The sequence below is a fragment of the Lutjanus erythropterus genome, chromosome 12 (assembly GCF_056507025.1).
Source record: "Lutjanus erythropterus isolate fLutEry1 chromosome 12, fLutEry1.hap2, whole genome shotgun sequence".
In the NCBI taxonomy this organism is placed as follows: Eukaryota; Metazoa; Chordata; class Actinopteri; order Lutjaniformes; family Lutjanidae; genus Lutjanus; species Lutjanus erythropterus.
In genome coordinates this window covers 6,499,025-6,521,933 of record NC_139328.1, presented here as the reverse complement: position 1 = coordinate 6,521,933, position 22,909 = coordinate 6,499,025, and the positions used below count along the sequence as shown (strand labels likewise).

The following is a 22,909-nucleotide window of genomic DNA, read 5'->3' as shown; positions in this document are numbered from 1 at the left end:
AAAGCAGCATTAAGTCATAAAACTATATTTATAAATAAAAAGACATTTTTTCCTTGATAAAAGAGTAGTGTGAAAGACATGGTAAGAAATTTTTTTTCCACTATACATTATCACAACACAGAGTCTGAAAATGCTCTGGTTAACAGATGAAAATGCAGTTGTGTAGTGTAAAAATGACTCTTGAAGCTGGATGCTCATGTTTAGCATTGAAAAATGAAACTAGTTGTGACCAGCTACGTATATAATAAAACAAATGCATTCTTACAGTAAGAAGGACTGCGATTCTCTTGCACTACATACAAATTTTTCCATTTCTTTCTCTCTTAAGTCAAGCAAACATTTAAAAAGTCTGAATAAGGTTAACAGTTAGTGTTCATTTCAGCTTTCTTTCCGGTTTTTTTCTTCTTGTTAGGGGTCAGGAGGGATTGAAAGAACAGAAGGAGGGAAGAGGCTTCTTTTTCTCTCAGTTTTGACGTGAACAGGGGTGGGGGAGGACAGAGAATGTTAAGATAAGGAAGGCAGAGAGGAGGGAAGAGTGAAGAGAAGAACAAATGAAAAACATCCATGTAGAAAAGTGATGAGTCATCTTCCCCAGCTGTCCGTTTCCACTGCCTCCCCTCCCTCTCTTGCTCTTTGTCCTTACGCAAACTCTTCCCCACTGAGGAGCGGAAACTGAGAGAGGCGCTTTGGTTCCATCTTGAGCGAGGGGGTTTCTTCATTGAAGAAAGTATGGCCACTACTACTAGGAAGAAAGCACAAGAGAGGGGGAACATTTTCTCTCATAACAGGGTTGCCTCCATTTCTGCTTTTAGGAGAGTCGAATCAAGGGGTACGGCAGTCTTCCCTCCTTCCTGTCCCGTCACGCTGTCCTTCTCTGCCTTATAATGACACGAGAAAGCCCAATCTGCTACTTCGTTATCGGCCTACAACCTGCGTTACATCACATCGACAAAGAACTCTCCGGCGTTGCCCACCGCCAGGCGCAGAGACTGGCGTGAGGCAGTGAGCTCAGGGGGCACAGAGGCGAGCTCTCTGCCTGGGGGGGCGCCAGGTGCAGCTGTAGACAGATGTGGAGGCTGGGGAGGCAAGCCAGGCGGGCCGTACACAAGGCCAGGACCGTAGGCTATTGAGTGGGAGTTGGCACTGCGGTGGCTGACGGAGCTACGGATGCTTCTCTCACTAGGGGGAGCCACTGAGCGCTCGCTAGGAGCTCGGTGGCTCCTGATCTCAGTTTCGCTGCCACTGCCGCCAGACTTCCGACCCTCGTTCTTGCTGCAGTTTGAACCACTGCTTCCTGTTGACACAAAAGAAGAGATGGTGATTATTATTCAAGCGTACATAATCGTGTACATAATCTTGTCCATCTTGTCAACATAGTTTACTCATTTATTTTCACTTATTTTCAAATCAACTGTATCAATCAACTAGTTTCGCCACCACTGTATTTACCTCTACAGCCCTGATTTAGTTATATTTTCCAGTATAAAATTATGATGGTCAATGTGAGAATTCATTTACAGTCAAGTAAAAGTCCAAAATCTATGAGTATCTTCGTAACTTGGCGATCACAGAAAAAGAAAATAAAAATCATATTTGCTTGGAGTCTATGAGAGGCATGAGATCTCTTATGTTTAGGCAGAGATTAGGTTAATAATTAACTTTTTAGGTTACAGTTTTGCTAGCTGATCCAGAAAGTGATGAGATGACCCAAAGCAGGCTAACATAAATGCACACTAGGCACATAACACTATATGTGATGCAGGATGTGAGGCACCGCCCCTGGGAAAAACACCAAGTTTTTAGAGTGTCCCATATAGACACATCACATTTTTTCAACATACAATATGCAAGTTCTGCCTCTAGGGGTCTCTCTCACATTAAAACAATAAGAAAAGACATGGGTGTCATTGTGAAGTACTGTGGGATCATGGGAGTTTTTAAATAAACACTAAAGCTGATGAAAATCTGACATGACTCTGGCAGAAATCATGTTAATGGACAAGGAAATATGAAAGTTTAGTCACGTTCATGGACTTCCTTCCTTACTCTCTGATGTGTCAGATATATCACTATGTTTTCCTGAAAGGTAAAGCAACTAAGTAGCAAGAAACACACCTTTACTTTGAATAAATGATGGACTTCTCTGCATATATACATTGTACCCAACTAAACAAAATATAGAACATATGTCCAGCATTTTTTAGACATTTTAATATGAAAATGTTACATATTATAGCTGTAAATTAACTCTGACCGACCTACACGAGCCACAAGTGACGCAGGCAGTCCTGACCCAGTTAGTGGGAGACTCTCAGGAGAGCTGCATGACTAATGCAGACATGGTCACTGAGCATTCACTCCCTTTCACAGGCAGGACTGTTTAGCCATTACCGAAGGCAATTACATGTTTTCATTTTATTACCGCAAAACAACTTGCATGCTTTTGAGGCAAATTCTTCAGACTGATTAACTGAAAACCAGAACGTTTTCTACGCTTTAAGGAATATTATGATATTTAGACCCGGTTCCAACACCTTTTCCAACGTCACATTCTTTTCAAGTATGTTCAAGCTTCTCCGGGACATTACAGCTGTGGTAACTGACTTATTGCTCAAAATGATTGAGCCCTATTTCATTTCTTCATCACATTAAATCTGATACTACTCTGCCATGAACAACCAAAATTATGTTTTGTGATAGAATTTTAGAAGTTTCATGTTTCACAATGTGTCTTGGCATCCTATACAACCTGACTGAGCCAATATAAAACAATCACTCACTTATTTCAATAAAATCCTTTTCATTTCATGATTACATACAAACTACCCTGCATGTTGTCATCAGTTAGCTTCCCACTCACTGTTCTGTCAGAGGGCACATCAACAAAGACCGACAGTTTACATTAAGTGTAGCTTGTGCAGAAATGGCTTCTTCTTGTTTGTTTTCAGCACCTCTAAGAACCCTAGTTACAGACGCACGCTTGTTGCCATCAAACCCACAGACAGATGAAAAGATACATTTTAGGTTGGTCTGGGAAAGGCTTGGCACCAGCTATAACATAACAAAAATACATCTTAACAATGCTGAAACTCATGCTGTGTCTTGTAAGCTGGTAAAAATTATCCAAAAATGCACTCGTAGGTAGTGGGAAATCACAGAATGAGGACAGGCCGCCTGAGATGTGTTGTGCAGTCAGTTGGCCCAGCTGTTGTTAGTCAGTAAATATCTCCATTGCGTAAGCAAACTGCTCCTAAAACCACAGCGTCTGCTTTTCTATTTCTACATGTTAAATACACAAAACATGTAAATAAGGCAGCTTTGGAGCTGTTGGAAGAAATATTTTTACACTTTTGACAGAGTTAGGTTGTTTTGTCCAAGTCTTTGAAGTGAGCCCAATTAAACATGCACTGGACTCATAATTGTATAGAAAGTATGGAGATAAAAATTTATAGGCATTCCTTTATGTTCATCTGTGCAAAGTGACCCTTACACCAACTTCTCTCTTTATAGGTTTGAAAAGTGTTTGTTTAAGGTTTGGAGTTTGCTCCATCGTAAGAAAAGCAGCTGTTACTAACATGAATTCATATCAGTTGCAATGAAACTTTTTACTGTTTCTATCATCCTGTAAGCTCTGGAGTTCTGCCTGAGATATGGTATTTTAGATATGTTTTGAGGAAACTACGAGTGTTTGCAACATGCTGTACAGTACCGTGTTTGCAGCACACAGGTGGGAAACGGAGAATAGGAAGTTTCTGTGTACACTTTGATTCATTTTGATCCATCAAACCAAGAAAATCATCAAAATCTGTTGTTGCTGACATTAATTCAAGCTGTTCTTTATGAAGGAGCAAACTACATGCTTTACACTGTGTTTGATACTCAAAAAAATAAGACTTTGGGTAAAATATTACAGTATTAATATGGCATTAATTAGGGCCCTTTAAGACATCGACCAAAATAACTCAGTAACAGGAATACAATGATGCCACTTTTTCCTGAAAGAGTACAAGTACTTGCTTGCATTTGAATACTTGCTGATACTGAGTACTGATATGAGTACTTAATAATGCCATTACAGTTCTTATAATGACTTTAAAAAATGGTTTATTTTCATGAGATGTTCTTCACTTTCTAAATGTAACAAGCTGTTGTTCCTGTTTCCTGCTGCTAGTTTAACCATAGTTACTGTACACATTATATGTTTGGATTATTTGTATTAAATTACAGTGCTAATTTAGTGTTCCATATTAAGATGTGCAGTTTACTGTGTACAGTATATATTTCAGTAGGAATGTCTCCACAACATTATTATGGACTTGCAGAATCAAATTTACTGTTACATACAATAATTATTTCACTATCATGGCACTTTATGTATTATTTTAATTTTACATTTACATGTGTAGTATTTAAGTTGCTTCTTCATGTCCCCATAGCCTGAGAGCTACTTACTTCCTAAATGCCATTGTTTAGGAGTGACAGGTTTGAGTGTAACAGTAGAGCGTTAACCCTGCAGTGAACCCAAGAGTGTACGGGGTGTACTCTACTGTCATGCTGTTTTGATAAAGTTAACAAGAGAATTAAGAAGTTTACACAAAGAGAAGTTGTAGCCTGCTTATTACCTACAGCCAGAAACGCTAACAACAAAGAAAAGAGGGTTACAGACTTGTGGCGGCGGCATTTTTTCCTTTGTCTTCAGATTAATTAGCTGAGGCATTCAACTAGCTTGTGTCCCGCGGGACTTATTGGGCAGCAGCATGGACTTTAAACATTTTTGTGGACAGTTGCCAAAGATAGACACAGGCTGAAGCTTTTTCTCCTGGCAGTTTAAGTTGGACAGTACTTTACAGCATGTCACTGAAGTCACTGGTGGATGACACTGATGACAAGATGTCTCTCACCGATTCTCTCGCTTGTGTTGAAGCAGCTATTTTTCGTGGCGTGGCATTGGGTGTAAAGGTACCAAAGTAGTCATATGAGTACAAGTATATGAGCACAGTAGTGGACCATTATCTGATCCTGGTTTTGGGACACCCCTGCTCTGTGCCAAGCAGTAATGGTTCCTGCATTCAATCCTTTTTGTGCCGAGATCAGTATTCGGTACAGTAATTTTCTTTAAACGATACCCAGCCCTAGCATTAATGTTGTTTTCCATCAACACCCTACTGATTTTTCATGTTGATGAAGACTGAGAATAACCTAACTGCACTCACCACTGTGCTGGCTTCCTGCACTGCCGGCGCCTGGTCCTCCGTGGAAGGGCTGCGGCAGGTCGTATGGGTGTGGAATGGGGAACTGGTAGGGCAGGGCCATGGGCCAGGGGGCTGCCCCGGGATGAGGGAGAGGGTGGAGAGTGTCCTGATCTGAGGCGCCCCCACTGGAGCCATCATGATCATGGAGAGACAGGTGGGTCATGTCTGAGGGAGACAAATGAAAAAAACAGATTTCAATTTAGATATTATAGACACAGCAGGACGCACAAATACAACTAAACCACAACACTTTTACTTCTTATCTTTTACTGCTAACAGATCTTAGCTGAACATAGAGAAAAGTGTGCACTTACTGCCGCAGAGGTCTCCAAAGATGTAGTAACACTGTTCAGAGAAGGTGATCTTGTTGACGGTGTGTCGGATGTAGCCGGCCTTCAGCAGGTTGCTGGCGTATTTACGGGCTTCTCTGCGGTCTGAGAACCCCTCCACATGATGGAAGAGCCAGTCTACCACATCAGAACCTGAGGACACGACAGCACACACACACGCATTAGGTACTGGACATGTGAATTTTGCTCATCACATTCTATAGCCAGTCCACAATACAGAATGATTAAAAGTGCTCCGTCATTGGCCAATACGTGTTTCAAATACTTCCCAATCATTTCTACAAAGGCAGATTTAAAAAAAGATTCTGTTTAAAAAAACAAAAAAACAACCATAATCTTGTACAACAGGTCCCCGAGTGTAGTAGAGTGTAATATTCAGAAAACTGTTGGTCAACAAAGGAAATTCTGTTGCTGTCTGAATTGGCATCTCCTCAGCCACGTCACTGAAACACACCACACAGCAGTCTTCAAACTGAACTGAGCAAATAAATAACAGAGATGTGTGTGTGTGCAATACTGATGAAGGAAATAACAAATGCTGGACCATGCCCTCTGCTTTCACAGACGTACCAATAAAGGCGTTAGCGATGGTTATCTTGAGCCACATCCTGTCCCGCACCTCCAGACCCGACTCTGGGCAGGCCATGGCCTTAGCGACTGTTGCCATGTCGCTGTGGATGGAGAGGTGGAAGTCATCGAATCCTGGGAAAAGATCAGAGGACACGTGTACAAGTTACCATGGGAACTGGACCAGATGCTCCCGACAGAGCTGAAATAGGTTGGGTCTGACTGGTCTCAGATCTGTCTTAAATTTTTATGTTTCACATCACTGAACCCGTTTTGAGGACAAAGACATTGTGCACATTTTGTTTGGTTTCCTACAAATTTAATGAGAGTGCAGCTGAGTGATGTTATCGTATCTGGACAACTCCAAAATTTGCCTCAAATAATATTTTGGTTCCTGTGGTCTGGACTGTAATTTGACCTCTGTTCTGTCTTGATCATGAATAAGACTGGATCTTTGTTTGAGTTGGACGACAACCGAGCTGGTCTTCACAAAAGCCTGATCATAATGAAATAAATGTCCTCCCTTGAACTCTGTCATATCGTTACATATCATCTCACTTAGGTTCACTGCATTCCAAGATCAGATGTGTTGATAAAGTGTCTCACTTCCACTCAACATGCACCTCTGCTTCAATCAGGGATTTCCTTTATTTTATTTCCCAGGAAAACTTGTGACCATTCCCAACAGAAAGGGTGTGACCGTCTTTCCGTACGTGCATGTGACAGTTTAGTATGCTATGGACATTAAGTTTTCAGTAACTTGTTAACAAGCATAAATAAAATAATTAGCACATTTCTGAATCCTTGTAGAGAGGAGACATTTTAAAACCTATTTACTATTTCAGAAGTCATTAGACACTTCCAGCATTCACAAAAACTTCAATTGTTCCTCACATAAATAAAACATCCACGTAACCCCGACATCCCTTTAATGTTTCAGTGTAGTGCCAGCTATTGCAGCTGTGCAAATTAACAACAGTCACACTCTTTATGCAAAACTCTGCCTTTTACATGGCTGCATTACATTATGTGCTGCAGAGTTTTATCAGTGGACCCATCTTGTCCAAAACAGATTTCTCCCTGTTGAACACTGGAAAATGGGGACTAGGAGGCCTTTGCTCTGATTTTAAGGTATGAATGTAACTCTAACATTTCAGATCGCTGCACTTGAAATAGTCTGACTCACTGGATGCACACTGCGGGTATAAGCCTGCCATTGCATCGTGGCATCTACTATCTATGTTTTCAGAGTCCCTGGGAAACAACAGTAACCTCCAAGCTGACAAATTAGCACAAGTAATGCTAATGGTACAAACGTAAACAAGCTGGCAGCTATCATCTTTTCTTGTGGGGTGATTTAGCCATTTTAATGCCAGAATGTTACACTGCAAATGTTTCACCCAAATAAGTTCCCTCTCAAGACTATTTTGCAGCAGAACCATTGCTGTGCCACTGCAGCTTAGCTCCACCCACAATGATTGTGATTGGTTTAAAGAAATGCAAACAAGGACGAGTGTTTTATCCCCTATAGCAGAATGTGTATGTGTGGAGCCAGACCTTGTGGAGGGAGGTCTGACTATTCGAGACTACAGCTGAAATGACTCCTGGCAACAATACAGCTGGCCAATTATCCAAAGTGAACGAAAAATGCACCATTAAACTATTATATTACAGCTAGAACTGCAAAGTGGTGTAATATTTTAGGTATCCGTCTACACTTTTAGAGCATATGATCACATGAAATTTACGTTCTGTCTGGGAGGTAAAATCTACAAAAATGTGAATCATGTCAATTTGGTAAAGAAAGTGTGTCGAAAGAGAAGAGATTTTTCTCCAGAAAGAAAGAAAAACACATCACTGTCCTTCCAAAGATTACAGGGAAGATGAGCGTTGTGAGTTATGGCTCAGTTTTGAGAAGAGTTATTGAGCAGATGGAGGCTGTGAGGCTGAACACAGTAAAAGCTGGAACACAGAGTAGTCGCAGGAATGCAGTGAGAGGGCAGGGCCACACTCGGCATCGAGATTTACTAACACATCTGACGAACATACTGATATTATTGCATTTTTAGAGGTCAGAGGGCGGGGGCTCCAAAATGAGAGCTGAAACATGAACGATCCTGAGGAGACTTCATGCCTCACATTATAATAGTATGAACTGTCAAATTTATCTAAGTGTTTTTACAAGTAGATTATCAAAAAGCCAAAAGAAAATTGTAAAACAGATAACAGAAACAAAGAAACAAAGTCAAAGACGAGGACGTAAGTGAAGAAAAATTCTTATTGAGACAAAAAAAAAGTGACTAAAACAGTGACTAAGCTGTTTTTTTAATAATGGTGCCTTAATAATCCATAGCAGGGGGTGACATGACTCACGTTCAGTCTCAGGGATAGAGCTGCTGATGGAGGAGCTGGTGGAGGTGACGGTGCTCATGGAAGGGCTCATGCCATATGCAGGGTATACCCCAGTCATGGCCGCCGTGTGCGACACCCACGCAGCTGGGTCAATGGGCCGGATCGGTTCACCTGTTGAATTATGTGTAGGGCACGCAGTTAGAGCTGGTGATCTTACCCAAACCACAGTAACACACACCAAAACAGTTGGCTCTGCATGCATTTACAGGCATTACTCTTATTGAAACTGAGACGAAATATAGGAACAAGAGAGACAGACACTCACTTCTGGGCAGAGCGAAGCAGCTCCGAGGGTTCGGGTCCCAGCACTTGGCCACAGTCAGTGTGATCGGACTGGTAACAAACACAGACACAGAGAATAGATTTAACTTCACTAGCAGTCAGTTACATCCTTGTTTTGAACCTTTGCTTTATGGAAGAATACAATGATAATATGCATCTATGTATGTATGCATGTGTGCCTGCTTGGTGCTCACCCTGGCTTGTGCACTATGTCCCTCAGTACTCGAACTGCATCGTCATTGCTCATGTTCTCGAAGTTTATGTCGTTCACCTACAGGAATAAAAAAAAATGAAAGGAAGTAATCCAACAGTCTCTCAGGCTGTAAACACATATCTGTACAAAAATTTTATTCATTATGACAACAAAAGATGGGCCAAACAAAAAAAATTCCATATAATGAGGTCAGCGCTTGAAATTTAAGGATCTCCTGTTGTCCTGGGGACAATAAAAATAACACCTGGGACACAAAGGTATGGTATCTGGGACAATTCTGGGACAGAAGAGAAACTTTCCAAATAGGCATTATTTTGATTAACTGACCAGATTTTGGGAATCTAAATGGTTATGTCCTTGCCTGAAAAAATATTCAAACTTACTGACATGACATATTTACAGTCCTTGGAGTCCTGTAGCTATACAGGTCAGAAGCTGTGTAGCTAAACATAATTCAGCTCTGAATTTTCACTTGCCCCACAAAATGTCTGTGTTACATGAAAGTTTTTAGCTGGGAGAAGTTGAAGAAGTATCCGTCAGGCCAGCAGCAGAAGACCTGAGGCCAGGCGAGTCTGTATTTTCCCAACCTCAGAACCCATCGGCTATCGTCTGATCATGCTTTAGCATTTGACTGCATTCCTACATGCCTGCATATATATTTATATGCAGTGTTATTCAAGGTTCCTTGTCATTAATATCTGTGCCAGAAAAGTTGGAGTGTTATGTCATCTAATATGCAATTTGCATCTAGTATGTAATTGTGTACAACATCTTGTACTCGTCTTAAAGAAATGTTTAATAAGCAGAAATTTCAGAAAGGAACAAAAAGAACTTCAATTTCAGAAAATGGTTGTAAAGTTTTAGATAGCTGCAAGTAGAATTGGTAACGGTTGTGGGAGACTGAGGGAGAAAAGTTCATTTAAAGTCCTGAATGAGGTATGAAACTTTGACAGAATTCCAGTTATTAAAAAAAAATAATAATAATAATTACACTACACAAAGCCATTAGTGGGACTGGCAGTGTTCAATATAGTGTGACATATTGAAATCTGGAAGTGGGTTTTCAACAAATATTTAAAAGAGGAATAAATTGCAAAACAGTATTTCCTTAAAAACCTTAATTATGATTCACTGCCCATGTATAATTACATTGATCACAGTTCAGAAATATGTTTTTTATCCTTTACACATGGCCATTTGAATGAAAAACCTTTGATTGGTCTCACATTACTAAGTCCTTCCATTTCACTGCAGGTGCTGGCACTAAACCCAAACTCGACATGCGCACATGCACACACACACTTTTTCCTGGTCCAAGTCCCAGGTATGCACAGACACACATTTTTCATTCTGTGTGTGTGTGTGTGTGTGTGTGTGTGTGTCTCTCTGTCTTACACACAGATACAAACACACACCTGCAGCAGCATGTCCCCAGGCTCTATGCGTCCATCTGCAGCCACAGCTCCTCCCTTCATGATAGAGCCAATGTAGATTCCTCCATCTCCCCTCTCATTACTCTGACCCACAATACTGATGCCCAAGAAGTTGTACTTTTCTGTGAACAGGAGACGAGCAGACAGTTTATTCAAGAGGGAAGTGGAGCAGCGAACAAGCAAATAGACATAGAAGATGATCATGACCTGCATCAATATGGAACAAATTGATTAAACTTGCATATTTTCTTCATCATATGAAAGGAATTCCTGAGCTTAGACTCAGCATGTGGCTGTTCAGGGAGGGGGTATTCAAGGGAAAAAAAGCAGATTGTATGCATCCAAACAAATCTAATTACATTCTGTGTGCAGCTTCCGCATGGCCAAGTCACTTACCCATGTTGAGAGTAACTGTGATGATGTTCAGAGACATGGTGGAGTCTGTGATGCTGCTGAATGACGAAGACTGGAAGGAAGAATGATGAACATTGTGAAGAAAAGAAATATTAAAAGAAGTCATAAACTGGATTTTAATAAAGAAGTTTGGGGCTGATTTGGAGTTCTACACAAAGAGTGTGTGCTCTCACCCTGTCCATATTGGAGGCCTTAGGTTTCCGTCGGCGACGGCGGTGTCGTCTCATTAGACGAGAGGAGCTCTGCTCAGTGGAGCTGCTAAATCTGAATAAAACAATAGAAGGAAACCATATATTTTTAGAAACAATGCATACACACATATAGAAATGATGTAATACATGAGTCAATGACCATTTATTAACAAAAGAAATGATACTATATAAAATGTCTGCCTGAATGAAGCTTTAAAACCATGTCAGATCATGCTGTGAATAAAACTACCTGGACAGAAACAAGCTATTTTCCCAATCTAAGTTGTCTAACCATCAAATTAAAGCCTTTCTGTTAAATACATAATAAGAAGCCTTTTAAATACTGTTTCCATAATGAAAGTGGTGCTTGTTTCCAGGAGTCGGGACCAGCTTTAACGGTTTGTAAAACAGCATCCAGCCCACTTCATTTCTAAGTTATAACCTGACTGACAAATCATCGGCTGGCACAGCTATCCAGAAATTTTGTTGAGGCAAAAATCCATTTCTTCCTGTGGTGGAGAGAAACTTGTATACTGATGAAGCTTTTACCCAGATCTATTATGCACTGCATCAACAGGAAAAAACATCCTGGGAGATGCCTGAAGACTGAGAACAGCAGCGTCTCTAAAGTGGGTTGCAGATATTTCTACGACTCCTGGAGGAGAACTCGGGGGGGTAACCACAAAAACCACCAGACAATTAGATTGAACTAATCTCTGCCAAGGCCCTTTAACAGCAATTCCAGATGCATTCCTCGAGCTAAAATGCCTGTTCTCATTGGGAACTGCACTTATGAACAACAAGCTGAAGAGCTCCACAGGATATCTGACCTGCTGGTTGCATCATCATCGTCTGAATCAAAGCAGGAAGTCGACTCCAGCTCGCTGCTCATGAAGGACGAGCAGCTGTCGTACTCGGCGCCCCCGCGTCCCATTCCCCGCGATGAGTAGCCATTCTGCCTTCCACCTGCAGTGGGACAGCATTACCATGAGGAGTTATTATAATTTCAATCTTGTAAAACTGAAACTTAAAAACATTTTACTCATGTTTTTCATGACGTTTCGAGGTCCACCTGCAGGGTCTTGACGACCCACCAGTTCAAGTCAAACTATGGCGAAGATAACACTTAAAACTGCAACTAACAATTATTTTAATTATTCATTATTCATAATCTGACATTTATTTTCACAAGTAATCAATCCAATCCGTCCAAAACCCAAAGACTGCAAATTCTTACATTTAAGAAGCTGGAACCAACAAATTGATCATTATAATTATTGATTCTTAAAATAGTTGGCAACTAATTTTCCTTTGATCAACTAACTCTTGCAGCTCTACTCAAAAAACAAAAATACTTTGAAAATTGCATCAACAAATTAGAGATAGACAACTAAACTAGATGTTTTAGCTACAGCAAAACAATATATCATAACAACAACATGTCTCATTTCAAACTATGACTCTTTATGCTCATTTAACATTGTCACAGTTTATAAAAAATAACTTCCTTCACATTGTGCTTGTTACTTATTGATCAGTATCTAATAAATAAATGGAAGTTAAAGTAAAACCTATGGTGAAGATTACACTACAGAAGAATCTTCACTCTGAATAAGCCTGTCAAGCTAATAAATTCATAGTCTCTGTGAGACACCACAGGGTCAGCTCCTTATCTGTGCATTTTGGACAACTCATTGTCATTGAGGCACATAACCCCATCTATGGCCAACTCTGTTTTTACCCAGCAAATAAATCATAGTAGTAAGCTGTAAAAAATTATGGCAATAAAACTGAAACATACTGCACAAGGAGAAAAACAGTTTATAACAAACATCTTTCTGACCGTGGTCGTTCGTGTGTTTCCGTCGCGGCCTCTCCCTCTCTCTCCTTTGTGACACCATGGAGCCGGTCTCTGTGTCGTTGTCCAAACTGTCCCGACCGCTTGCTGCTTTCCCACTTCAGACAGAGACGGTGCGCAGACAGAAGCCAGAGTTAGTGGTAAAGAGACACACAGCATCGTTAGCAAGACAGTTACGGTCATTTAACAGCCTCTAAAACAAATGTTTATATTAATAGCATCTTGTTATAATCACATCACAAACTGTGTTTCTTAATAAGCCTTCCCTGAGTCAGTGTAGCCGAGGTTGCATTAGTTAAATATTTGGAAGGAACTGTAATTGTGTTGGTTGACTTGTTTGCAGATGAACCACTTTGCACTTAAAAAGGTGAAAACTGGCAATAAATATACTCTATATACAAATATATTAAAAGAACTAGATGGTTAGCAACAGGAGGTATGAGTGACAGAAATCAGTGCTCTACATGACAACTGAAATGTTTATGATGAATGATTAATTTCCAAGATAAATGATAAATGCATAGAGAAAAGGTAGAGTTTATTTCCTCCTGGACAGTCACAAGGTGTCATACTTTTCCATTTAAACTGCTGTTTCCTCTGTTACTGAGCTTATTAAGAAACACAGACAGACTCATTCAAGACACATGCTCAGAGCCAGACATAAAGTACGAATGGCATCTTCCTCTTTCTCACACACACACGCACACACAGAGTCACAGATTATACAAATTCTCCTTATTGCATGCTTAGAGAAATAGACCACAAAGTAATTTCTGAATATACTGACTGATAAGAAGGGGGTCTTGAGTCTCCGATGCCCCCGGTCCTCTCCAAAGGGGGTGCCGCCTCTAAACTATCAGCCACTGAACCTGCATCTGTGTGGGCTCCGTCTCCAGAGACCAACTGTCAACAGACAGAGAATAAGGTCAGTCAGAGGGATGAGGCAAACACTTGAAGAGGGAAGAACACATTGACAGACAGAGAGCAAGTGGGCTGCAGACCCACGTCAGAGCACTACTGTGTTTACACTACATCATAGCCAAGGGTTGGGTGGTATATCCTGTTATTGCCTAATGGCTTGTCAGTATTTAAGGACTACAATGTCTCATTAAATGTCAAAATTAATGTGTCTTGTACTAATTTCCTGCCGAAAGAGCAAAGCTCTACAAAGGCAGCTGTGATTAAGTGTTGTGAAAGAGAGGGCATGTGCCAAGACTTGTGGTTTGTCTACCTGACAGTGCCGCCTACGTTACCCGAGTGTGGGAAAAAATGGGATCCAATGGACCGTGACAATGTTTTCAGGGGAAATTATCTGACTGGTGAATTTTAACATTAGAATACTGGGGTTGTTTACATTTCCATCATTTTTTCCTCTTTCTTTGTGCACATTCCAGCAAACGTCAGTCCTGCTCACTCAAGATTTTTTTTTTCCATTCTGCCATGGATCTCGAGTTCTGTGGCATCTTGGATGTTGTCCATGTTAGATATGAAACATGTACATGCATGATTTCCATGCAAAGACAAGTTTAAAATCAATCAACAAATCAACAAGAAACTGCTTCCACTATTGGCAGCCTTACAGTTGGTTAAGCAGCTTAAATTCTGGTAGCCGTTTGTGGTATAAGCGGGCCATTTATGACTATAATTCAACACCTTTTCAACAAGTAGGCCTATACGGTATCTGCTGTGTAATGAGATAGAAATTTAGCTGTTTGAACTACACTATAGAATTCAAATTAATTTTACACGCAGCAGTTACAGGCTGTTCATTTTCAAGTTTATAGAGTCACATATTGTTTTTAGCGTCTCCACATCCATCAAGATAATCACACACTGTTTTCTCCATAGTGTTCAGCTGCACCACACTAAAGCTAATTAACTTTATTTTGATTATTAAATATCATTAGTAGAGCTGTTTTGAATGTCATTTTTTAACATGCGAAGCATCTGCTGAGGTTTTTGAATGAAGCTTTGATTGTTGTCATGTTTTATGGGGTCGTTACCCTAAACAAAATCCCCAAATAAATATTCCTCAATATGAATAAAGCATTTCACTTGATTAAATGAGTTAAGTCTTTTTTTTATGAAATCAACTTTCTTTAATTAATATAACTAAAAGCAGACAGTTTTTTCACTGCAGTGAAAATATTGTTTTTTAAAAGGCTAAATGCCCACAGAAAAAAGGCCTGAATCAGAATGTTTCTTCAGATAAAAAGATTCACACTGTGAATTTTGGAAATGATTAGAGTAAATAAGTTTTGACTTTTGGACTTCACAGCGCTCTGGAGTTTGGCTCACACAAGTCAGAAACAATCTCATGCAGCCATCACTGGAAACAAATTAAAAATAGTATAATGCTAATAATATTAATGTAGTCTCTTTATCTTCAACTGTGCAGAAATACAAGGTTTAAACGAAACGAACAGACACACAAAAAAGGCTGCTAAACATTTGAATGTCAATTTAGAAATTGGACTACAAAAGGTCCGATAACCGTGAAAAGTGCCCATCACCATTTCTCAGAGCCCAAGGTGATGTCTTCAAATGTCTTTTTTTTTTTTTGTCTGACCAAAAGTCCAAAACACAAAGATTTCCACAGTCTCTCACATATGAAGCTAGAGCCTTCAGATGTTTGGCAGTTTTGCATGTTAACTGATTAACCGTTTCATCTGTACCATACACCATAAAAAGACTGAACTTTTGACTTGTGCAGTACCCCCTACAAATCAGACATACTGTGAGATGAAATGGTTTGGTCAGGCTTTTAAGAAAATCCATGAACAATTAGAGTGACTCAGTCCAGTTTCTGGGGTGACAGGGATGTCTAAAAATGTTTATGATTAATGCATCTATCTGTGTGAATAAGAGAGAAAGAGAGACAGCCACATAAGTCAGACAGATGGGAGTCCCTTTTACATTGCTTGGCTTATTTCCACCTTGCCATTCTGTCAAAAAAAAACAAAAAACATACAAACACAGAAGGGGGGTTGTTGTTGTCCAAAAACTTGTTGTCCTAGCCCTTTTCCAGAGTCAAATTCAAGGTGCATTTTCAAACTTTTCCTTACAGCTGTGGTAAGCTGCAATTTATGTACTCAAAAGGATTATTTATGGCACTTCCACATTTTGTGTGTCACACGTAAGGCTCAAGCAGAATCACCCTCATTTGTTGAGAAGGGCAAAAGTATTTTGGCTGTCCAAGTAATTTTATTTATGTAAAAAGCAAATAGTCAGTCAGATAGAGATTTATTATGAAACTAACACAATTACATTAAGCAGTTTCAAGCACTTTTCCAAAATCCAGGGAAACACTACATTAAAAGTATTTTTTTTAAGGATTTTTCAGCACCCGTATGAATCCTGAACGGGGCTTAGAGACTCTGAATGAAAGCAAAGTGGCAAACAAGTGGGTGCCATAAGAGTTTTCCAGGGAGTAAAATGTGTCCTATCCACTAACAAAAGATAAAAAAAGAGCAGTTTTAACTACTTTGTGCTGCAATGAGCAAAAAAGAAAAACAATTCAAACAACTGTACAAATCCAATGGAGGTAGACAGATTAAATATAATGAACTACTACTGATTTTGTTTACCCTTTTATCCAGTTTATACCTATACTATGCTTGCAGTGTTTTATTTTCAGTTGACAGGGAGGACAGTTTGGTGTGAAGAAAGGAGAAAAGTGTATTTACAGCAGGACATTTTAGCTGCACTACAATAAAGTTTTTAAAATAATGTGATAGACAAAATGTGTTTGTCAGCTGACAGTAAAGAGCAGCAGGCCAGATTGACGGTGTTGGCCTGTTGTGATGTGATGATAGCGAGGAGAGCCAGGCCCTCGGACCCCAGAGGACAATCAATCAGATCATTGAAACAACACATGAACGGTGGAGACAAACAAATGGACGTACTGTAACAGAGATAACGTTTCATTGTACATGGAACATTTCAACAGCTCCCGAGAGATAAGAAACAGATTTAAGTGCGCGCACACACACACAAAGAGAGGAACTGGCTTTGAACCACAGCCAACCAAACCTCCACAGTCTAATGAAAATGACCACAACTGAGGGACACATCGGGACGAGCATGCTAGATAATACATGCGCACATCTAGTGATAACCCTGTGTTGATGACTCTCGGATAAAACTCATAATTATAACCACACTGTGCTAAATTATCCGCATGCATCAGCCTTTCACATCAAGACACAGAACACTCTTTTCTCTAACTTTATTCTCCCCACCCTGTGAGATTCAATCTTCTTGTTAGATGACACGCAGTGAGGCTCTTTGTTATGGGGTATTTTCCTCCTATCCTGTGATTTCACTTGCTCTTAATTCAATTTCAATGTCGACAAGAGAGGAAGGGAGGCTGTACACCGGCACCAGATGTCTCTTGTATTGAGGAGACAGGAGAATTATTGCTCGGAGCCTCTAAATGAGACACTACATGCAGGCACATGTATGTATGTGTTGCGTGCGGTGACTAGCATGTGTGTGTGGACATATATGAAAACATTTAAGAGCCGCTGCAGCTTATTTTCTTACAAAAAGTGTTTAAAAACACAAGAACAGAGTGTCTACATGTGTAGGTTGCTCCTAGGATCATTATGTGATAATGACATTATCACGCAGAAGCAGAGGGCCTCTCCCTGGAGACGCAGTATGGTTGTGGTCACTGGTCAACAGATGGGAGTCATTGTTATACATGCACGCACGCAGTTGCCGCGCCACCACTTAACCACACAGATACAGTGAATACAGGAGGGCGCACAACAACAAAAAACATTAAACAAATCAGAAAATTACACCAGGATGTTTTCTGAACTTACCCATGACACCACACGTCCATTAAAACAGGGCAGCTTAGCATTGTCGTCAGATATTTCCTCCTTTACCACGCTGTAAAGAGAACAAAGCTCTGTTTCAGTAAACCTTTACCAACACAAAAGCACTCCCAGGGCAATAAAACATGGGGCTGCATTTATAGGCAAAGAAGAAGCAATTCTTCCATCAGCCAGGATGAACACTGACAACTGGGACAACCAATAGTGCACTTACTTCACTATTTTAAAACAGTGCCAGCCACAGATATTCAATATTACCTATAGACAATGGTGGTTCTGATTACTGAGTAATAAATGTATTCCCTCAACCTTTCTGCAAAGATAAAACTGCTCCTTGATGCTTTCCTCAAGGTGAAAAAAACAACAACATATTTCAGGACCTCAAGAAAGTGCAAGAGCAACATTTCTGCATACTACTGTGTATTAAAATTAGGATACACAATATTGGATTATTGCCAAAATCTAATATGCCAATATTTTCTTTCTAATTTTGGACGATTGCCAATACAAATATGTGCATATTTTTTTTCCAACCAATAGCTGAATACATCAAGCCTATCTTGTGAAACTGACAAGATACTGACTGAAATTAAGACATTATTATGCCAGTACTCGTATTATGATGGCCCACTTGCAGATGCAGACATAAAATACAATGCTTTTCAAAATGTACATGTTCACTTAGGAAAACTTCTGGTGACGGGCGTTTTTTTCCCATGGCCGCTTGTTTCTCTCTGTTCTATACAAATTTGTTGTAATGATCAAGGTAATGACTCTTTTTGGCCTCTCCTCACATGATCAACACTGAGATAACACTGCAAATAACTTTGCTGTTCTTTTCAGACCCTTTAAAAAACACCACAGACACAGTTTCATGGCATACACATAATTTAAGTGCCATCTTACTGGCCTGTCATATTGGCAAAAATGTTCCTGTCTAGACGATACATATATATATTTAATTTTAAAGCCCTCATTGGCAGATACTGATAACGCACTGCTATAATCTTGCATTCCAAATTACAATCTAAGTGAATGTAGATAAGGAACCAGTAAAATCTAGTTTAACGTGCAAGATCTGTTTAACAAGATTTCACAGTTTAGTACTCTTGAACAAAATCCAGGAATATCTGGGGGGACAGCCAACACCACTGCATGTCAGAGGCTACCAGCACAAATGTGGAAACCCAGTTAAAAGCATGGTATGTTTGAATAAATTTGGTCAGACATAAGAAATCCTTCATGTCCGTCTATACATCAAAGGCTGCTGAAAAGGACATTTCTTGGCTCTGTGACAACAGGCACTTTAAGATTTCCTGTGCACAGTGCACAGTATCGCCTAAATGTTTTTAACCAATTCAAACGTGTAAATTTTCAGCAAATGTTTCCAGTCAATCAATCTTCAACTGACTGAATGCTTGCCAATGATTGCATGTCAGATGGTATCTCAACAATGCCTCCTCAAACAGTCTGAATCAACCGCAGATTACTGGCGATGACAAGTTCAGGTATGCCTTGCAGTGAATAAGGAATAGTGATGGTGAGCGGGGATGGGTACTATGGGAAAACTGATACTAAACCAGTACTAGTTCCTGACTGGTCAGTACCAAAATATAGAAAAGCTCCTGGACAAGCAATACTGCTATTAGTATTTATGCAAAATTAAATGACAGCTGACAGGAGAAAATGTTCAAAAGTTTTGGCTTCATTTTACTAAATTTAATAAAAATCCAGAAAATGTAAAAACTCAGTAAGCAATTTAACTTGATTCTTCTGCAAAAGAAACAATAAAATAACTGCTGAACCTTTTCACATCTGTTGAGGTCAGATCTTGATTTTCTGACCCAAATTATAGCAAGTGATGTAAATAAGAGTACAGATAAGTATCGCGTCAGTATGCAGTATTAGTATCGATACTGGTGTCGATAAGATCCTACTGATACCAATTCAATAAGTTTGTGTGACTTTCTTTTAGAGTCTTTGTAAATATGGGCACCAGTCTCTCTATTCCTGTCTGACAGGTCGCACAGTCTATACCACAGCTTGGAGTAAAGGTCAGTAGTTTATTTACAGAATATACCTTCACTCTTCACAACATGAATAGCTGTGGGTCCTTTCCAAACATGTCTTTCCCACTTGCAAATGTTAAGAAGTCGTTGCCCCACCCTGGTTTGAGTTTGGCCAAAAACAACTTTGGAAACCTGGCTGAAATGTTTAAAAAATAGCACATTTCCCCCTTTTTTAACTCTGTGGAGGGCACTGTCTGGAAGAACATAAAACGTCTACTTTTCCAGCCATGTTTTAACACAAAAGGACACGCTCATAAAGCTGCCAGAGTGATGAACAGGGCATTCCTGTGTCCAACTCTGCATTCCTCGGGCTAATAGACAACAACAGCAGGGGCCTGCTGCTGGACTCACTGACTAACCGTTTACATTCTGACGTTAGCCTGTTAGCAGGAACATACCATACATTAGCCACGCAGAAACTGGCAGTACTAACGTCAGTAACCGGTTATTATCACTGTTGTTCATAGCCTCTGTTCCCATTGTATCTAAAATAAGTTAAATTGTCATGCAGGAGTCCCGCTAGTGTTTGTGAAACTGGCAAATACCAAACTTGGTCAGACGAAGTCAAGGCATAGGCTAGCCACACAAGCAATGTAAACAAACGGGGTCGGGACGCTAAGCAGACCTGCTAACGCTGCGAGCACTGGTCGCATCTACAAGGGAACCCCAGACTCGCAACAGATCCCGCGAGAGCTAAACTTTCAATCAAAACCATGAGCTTTACCTAACACTGATTAAATATTTGCTGTCCCTACCTCTACTCAAATCTTACCCATAGCGTTCTCACATTATAAAATACAGTTAGTTTATACGACGCGCACTATGACTATAAGACCCGAACAAAATCTCGCGAGTGTTTCACAAATCTAGGGTTCCCATCTAAGTAGGACCGCGGCTCGTCGCTAGCAGCTAACAAAGGAACTGCAATGGGAGTAGCTAGCTAATGATCGACAGCCAGGTAACGATATAACCGATGACAGGCCAGCTGGAGCGGCTATCAACTAAGTTAACGTTAATTTGGCTGCACTAACGCAGAGAAAGCCCAGCGTTGTGACGTTAAACACAATAAACCCTTTAACAGTTACCCGAAGTCATCGTCCATAGATTTGAAGAAGAATTTGTAATTTGGCTTCTTGAGGACATTTTTGAAGTCTGCCAGAGTGACTTTGTCGGCCGGCACCGACAGTTTCACCAGATATGGTGTCTCCTGGTCGTCGAGGTGGTAGATAATTTTCGTCTCCCCCATCTCGGACTGCGGCTGAGGCGAGGCAGGCAGGGTGCATCAAGCCGCGGGCCTGGCAGGCTCCCTCTCGGGCCCCGACTCCCCGTGGCGCTGGCGGCGGCTGTGCCTGCCGTGGTCCTCCCGGCTCTCTCTGGCTGACCGACACGCTGCGTAGTCCTGCTTCTCTCTCCTCTACGCCAGCTCGCTAATGGTACGCCTGCCTTTCTATTCAAAAAAAGCACCTTGCTCCTCCACAAAGCGTCCTAACACCGCCCGAAGACTGAAGCGCGACAGTTCCCGTTCGTATTAAACTTCCAATATGCAGCTGAAAGGCGAGAAACGTCTGAAAAACTGTTTGAAAAGGCAGCAAAGATAAACAATCTCAGAGGGGTCGGTTTTCTCTTCTCGCTAGCTGCCAAGCTCGGGACTTTGTTGCACACGAAACTGCTCAAAATCGTCCAAGCCTGTCTCGGACGGGCGCCATCCACAGGAGAGGAGGAGAGTGACAGCCTCCCAGCTGCAGTGCATGAGTCCACAGAGGCGCTCATACAGACAACAGCATTGGGCCCCTGCAGCCTGAGGGGCCACCCACCCTGGGTGCATCCTTTAGTTAAGCAAAACTACTATTCTGCTGGAAGTAAAGGTCCTATCTAATTTTCAGTGTTACAGCAGCAAAGTGGATAGCAAAAATATATACAAGCATCAATAAAAATATAAAAATAAAATAGAACTAATATAATACTAAATCCCACACACTGGTCCTTCAGTGTAAATGCAGGATTATACTGTTATAGTTAGCTGAGATGAAGCTACTGAACTTTTTTATGTAGGACTGAAACTAATCATTATTTTCATTATTGATTAATGTGATGATTATTTCTTCATGAATCGATGCATTGTTGGTTTGTAAAAATTCTGAAAATAGTGATAAATGCCATCACAGTTGTCCTTCTGCCCAAATCGAAATGCTCTGTCCAACCAGTGATCCAAAGCTCAAAAACATTTTTAAAGAAATATTCACATTTGTGAAGCTGGAACTAATGATTTTACATGTAAAATGAAAGACAGGTATCAAAATAAATGCCAATTAATTTTCTGTCAATCAACTAATTGCTTAATCAATTAAAGTAACAAGAAACTAAAGCCGCCAGATAAATATAGTGAATTAAAAAAGTATATTTCCCCCTGACGTGTCATGGAGTATAAAAAGAGAGTGGAATACTCAAGAAACTTCTTACAGGTTTTCTAATTTGAAAATAGATATATTCTTTTTTTTTCCCCTGATGATGATGTTTAAGGAAAAGTCACTAAGTCACCTAAACCATCCTTCCTTCTGTACTCACTCATGTCATGAGTTTATTGTTTGTAGGATTTGGACTGAATTTCCTCAGTATTTTATCAAACTCATACTTGGATTTCCTTCATATTAATAGCATCTTAGCTACAACTGAAAAAACAAAATACAAAAGTACTTGTGTGTAATCTGTAATCAAACTAGGAAATTTACGCACAGTTGGTAGCAGTGAAGCTGTGTGAGGGCACAATTTAAAAAACAGGGCACCAGTGCACAGAAAGATGTGATGCATTTATGGTGAAACAGCTCCAAACCCTGGTGAAGATTAAAAATGTTTTATTTTGTGAGCCTGATTTAAAGTAGAACTACTACACCTCTGCAAAAAACACAGAGGACTATTAACTATTTAACCATTTACAGGTGCATAGAGCCCATGCAACATTTTCTTGCACATTGGGCCACTATAAAGGGTATAGTCCTACATTTTTTAAAACATAAGGACACCAG

General features: G+C 40.3%; 1 protein-coding gene across 1 annotated transcript; it reads right to left on the bottom strand.

The window, feature by feature from the left end:
* Positions 1-9: 9 nt before the first annotated feature.
* Positions 10-21,587, bottom strand: LOC146317479 (segment polarity protein dishevelled homolog DVL-3-like). Its single transcript, XM_084732871.1, has 15 exons — positions 20,972-21,587; positions 17,803-17,872; positions 13,761-13,876; positions 12,959-13,071; positions 11,946-12,081; positions 11,098-11,188; positions 10,907-10,976; positions 10,493-10,632; positions 9,058-9,134; positions 8,847-8,914; positions 8,543-8,692; positions 6,173-6,304; positions 5,567-5,734; positions 5,214-5,417; positions 10-1,294 (listed from the first exon to the last, which is right to left on the bottom strand). The coding sequence occupies exons 1-15, from the start codon at positions 21,130-21,132 to the stop codon at positions 936-938; spliced, it is 2,055 nt and encodes a 684-aa protein (XP_084588997.1). The 5' UTR covers positions 21,133-21,587; the 3' UTR covers positions 10-935.
* Positions 21,588-22,909: the final 1,322 nt, after the last annotated feature.

Bases quoted from the DNA above. Each gene is read 5' to 3' on its own strand.
- LOC146317479 (XM_084732871.1), bottom strand. From the start codon at position 21,132: ATGGGGGAGACGAAAATTATCTACCACCTCGACGACCAGGAGACACCA. The intron at 10,977-11,097 runs GTGAGAGCACAC...TCTTCCTTCCAG, and splicing joins AGGCCTCCAATATGGACAGG to TCTTCGTCATTCAGCAGCAT. The intron at 5,418-5,566 runs GTAAGTGCACAC...TGTCTCCCTCAG, and splicing joins CTTTGGAGACCTCTGCGGCA to ACATGACCCACCTGTCTCTC.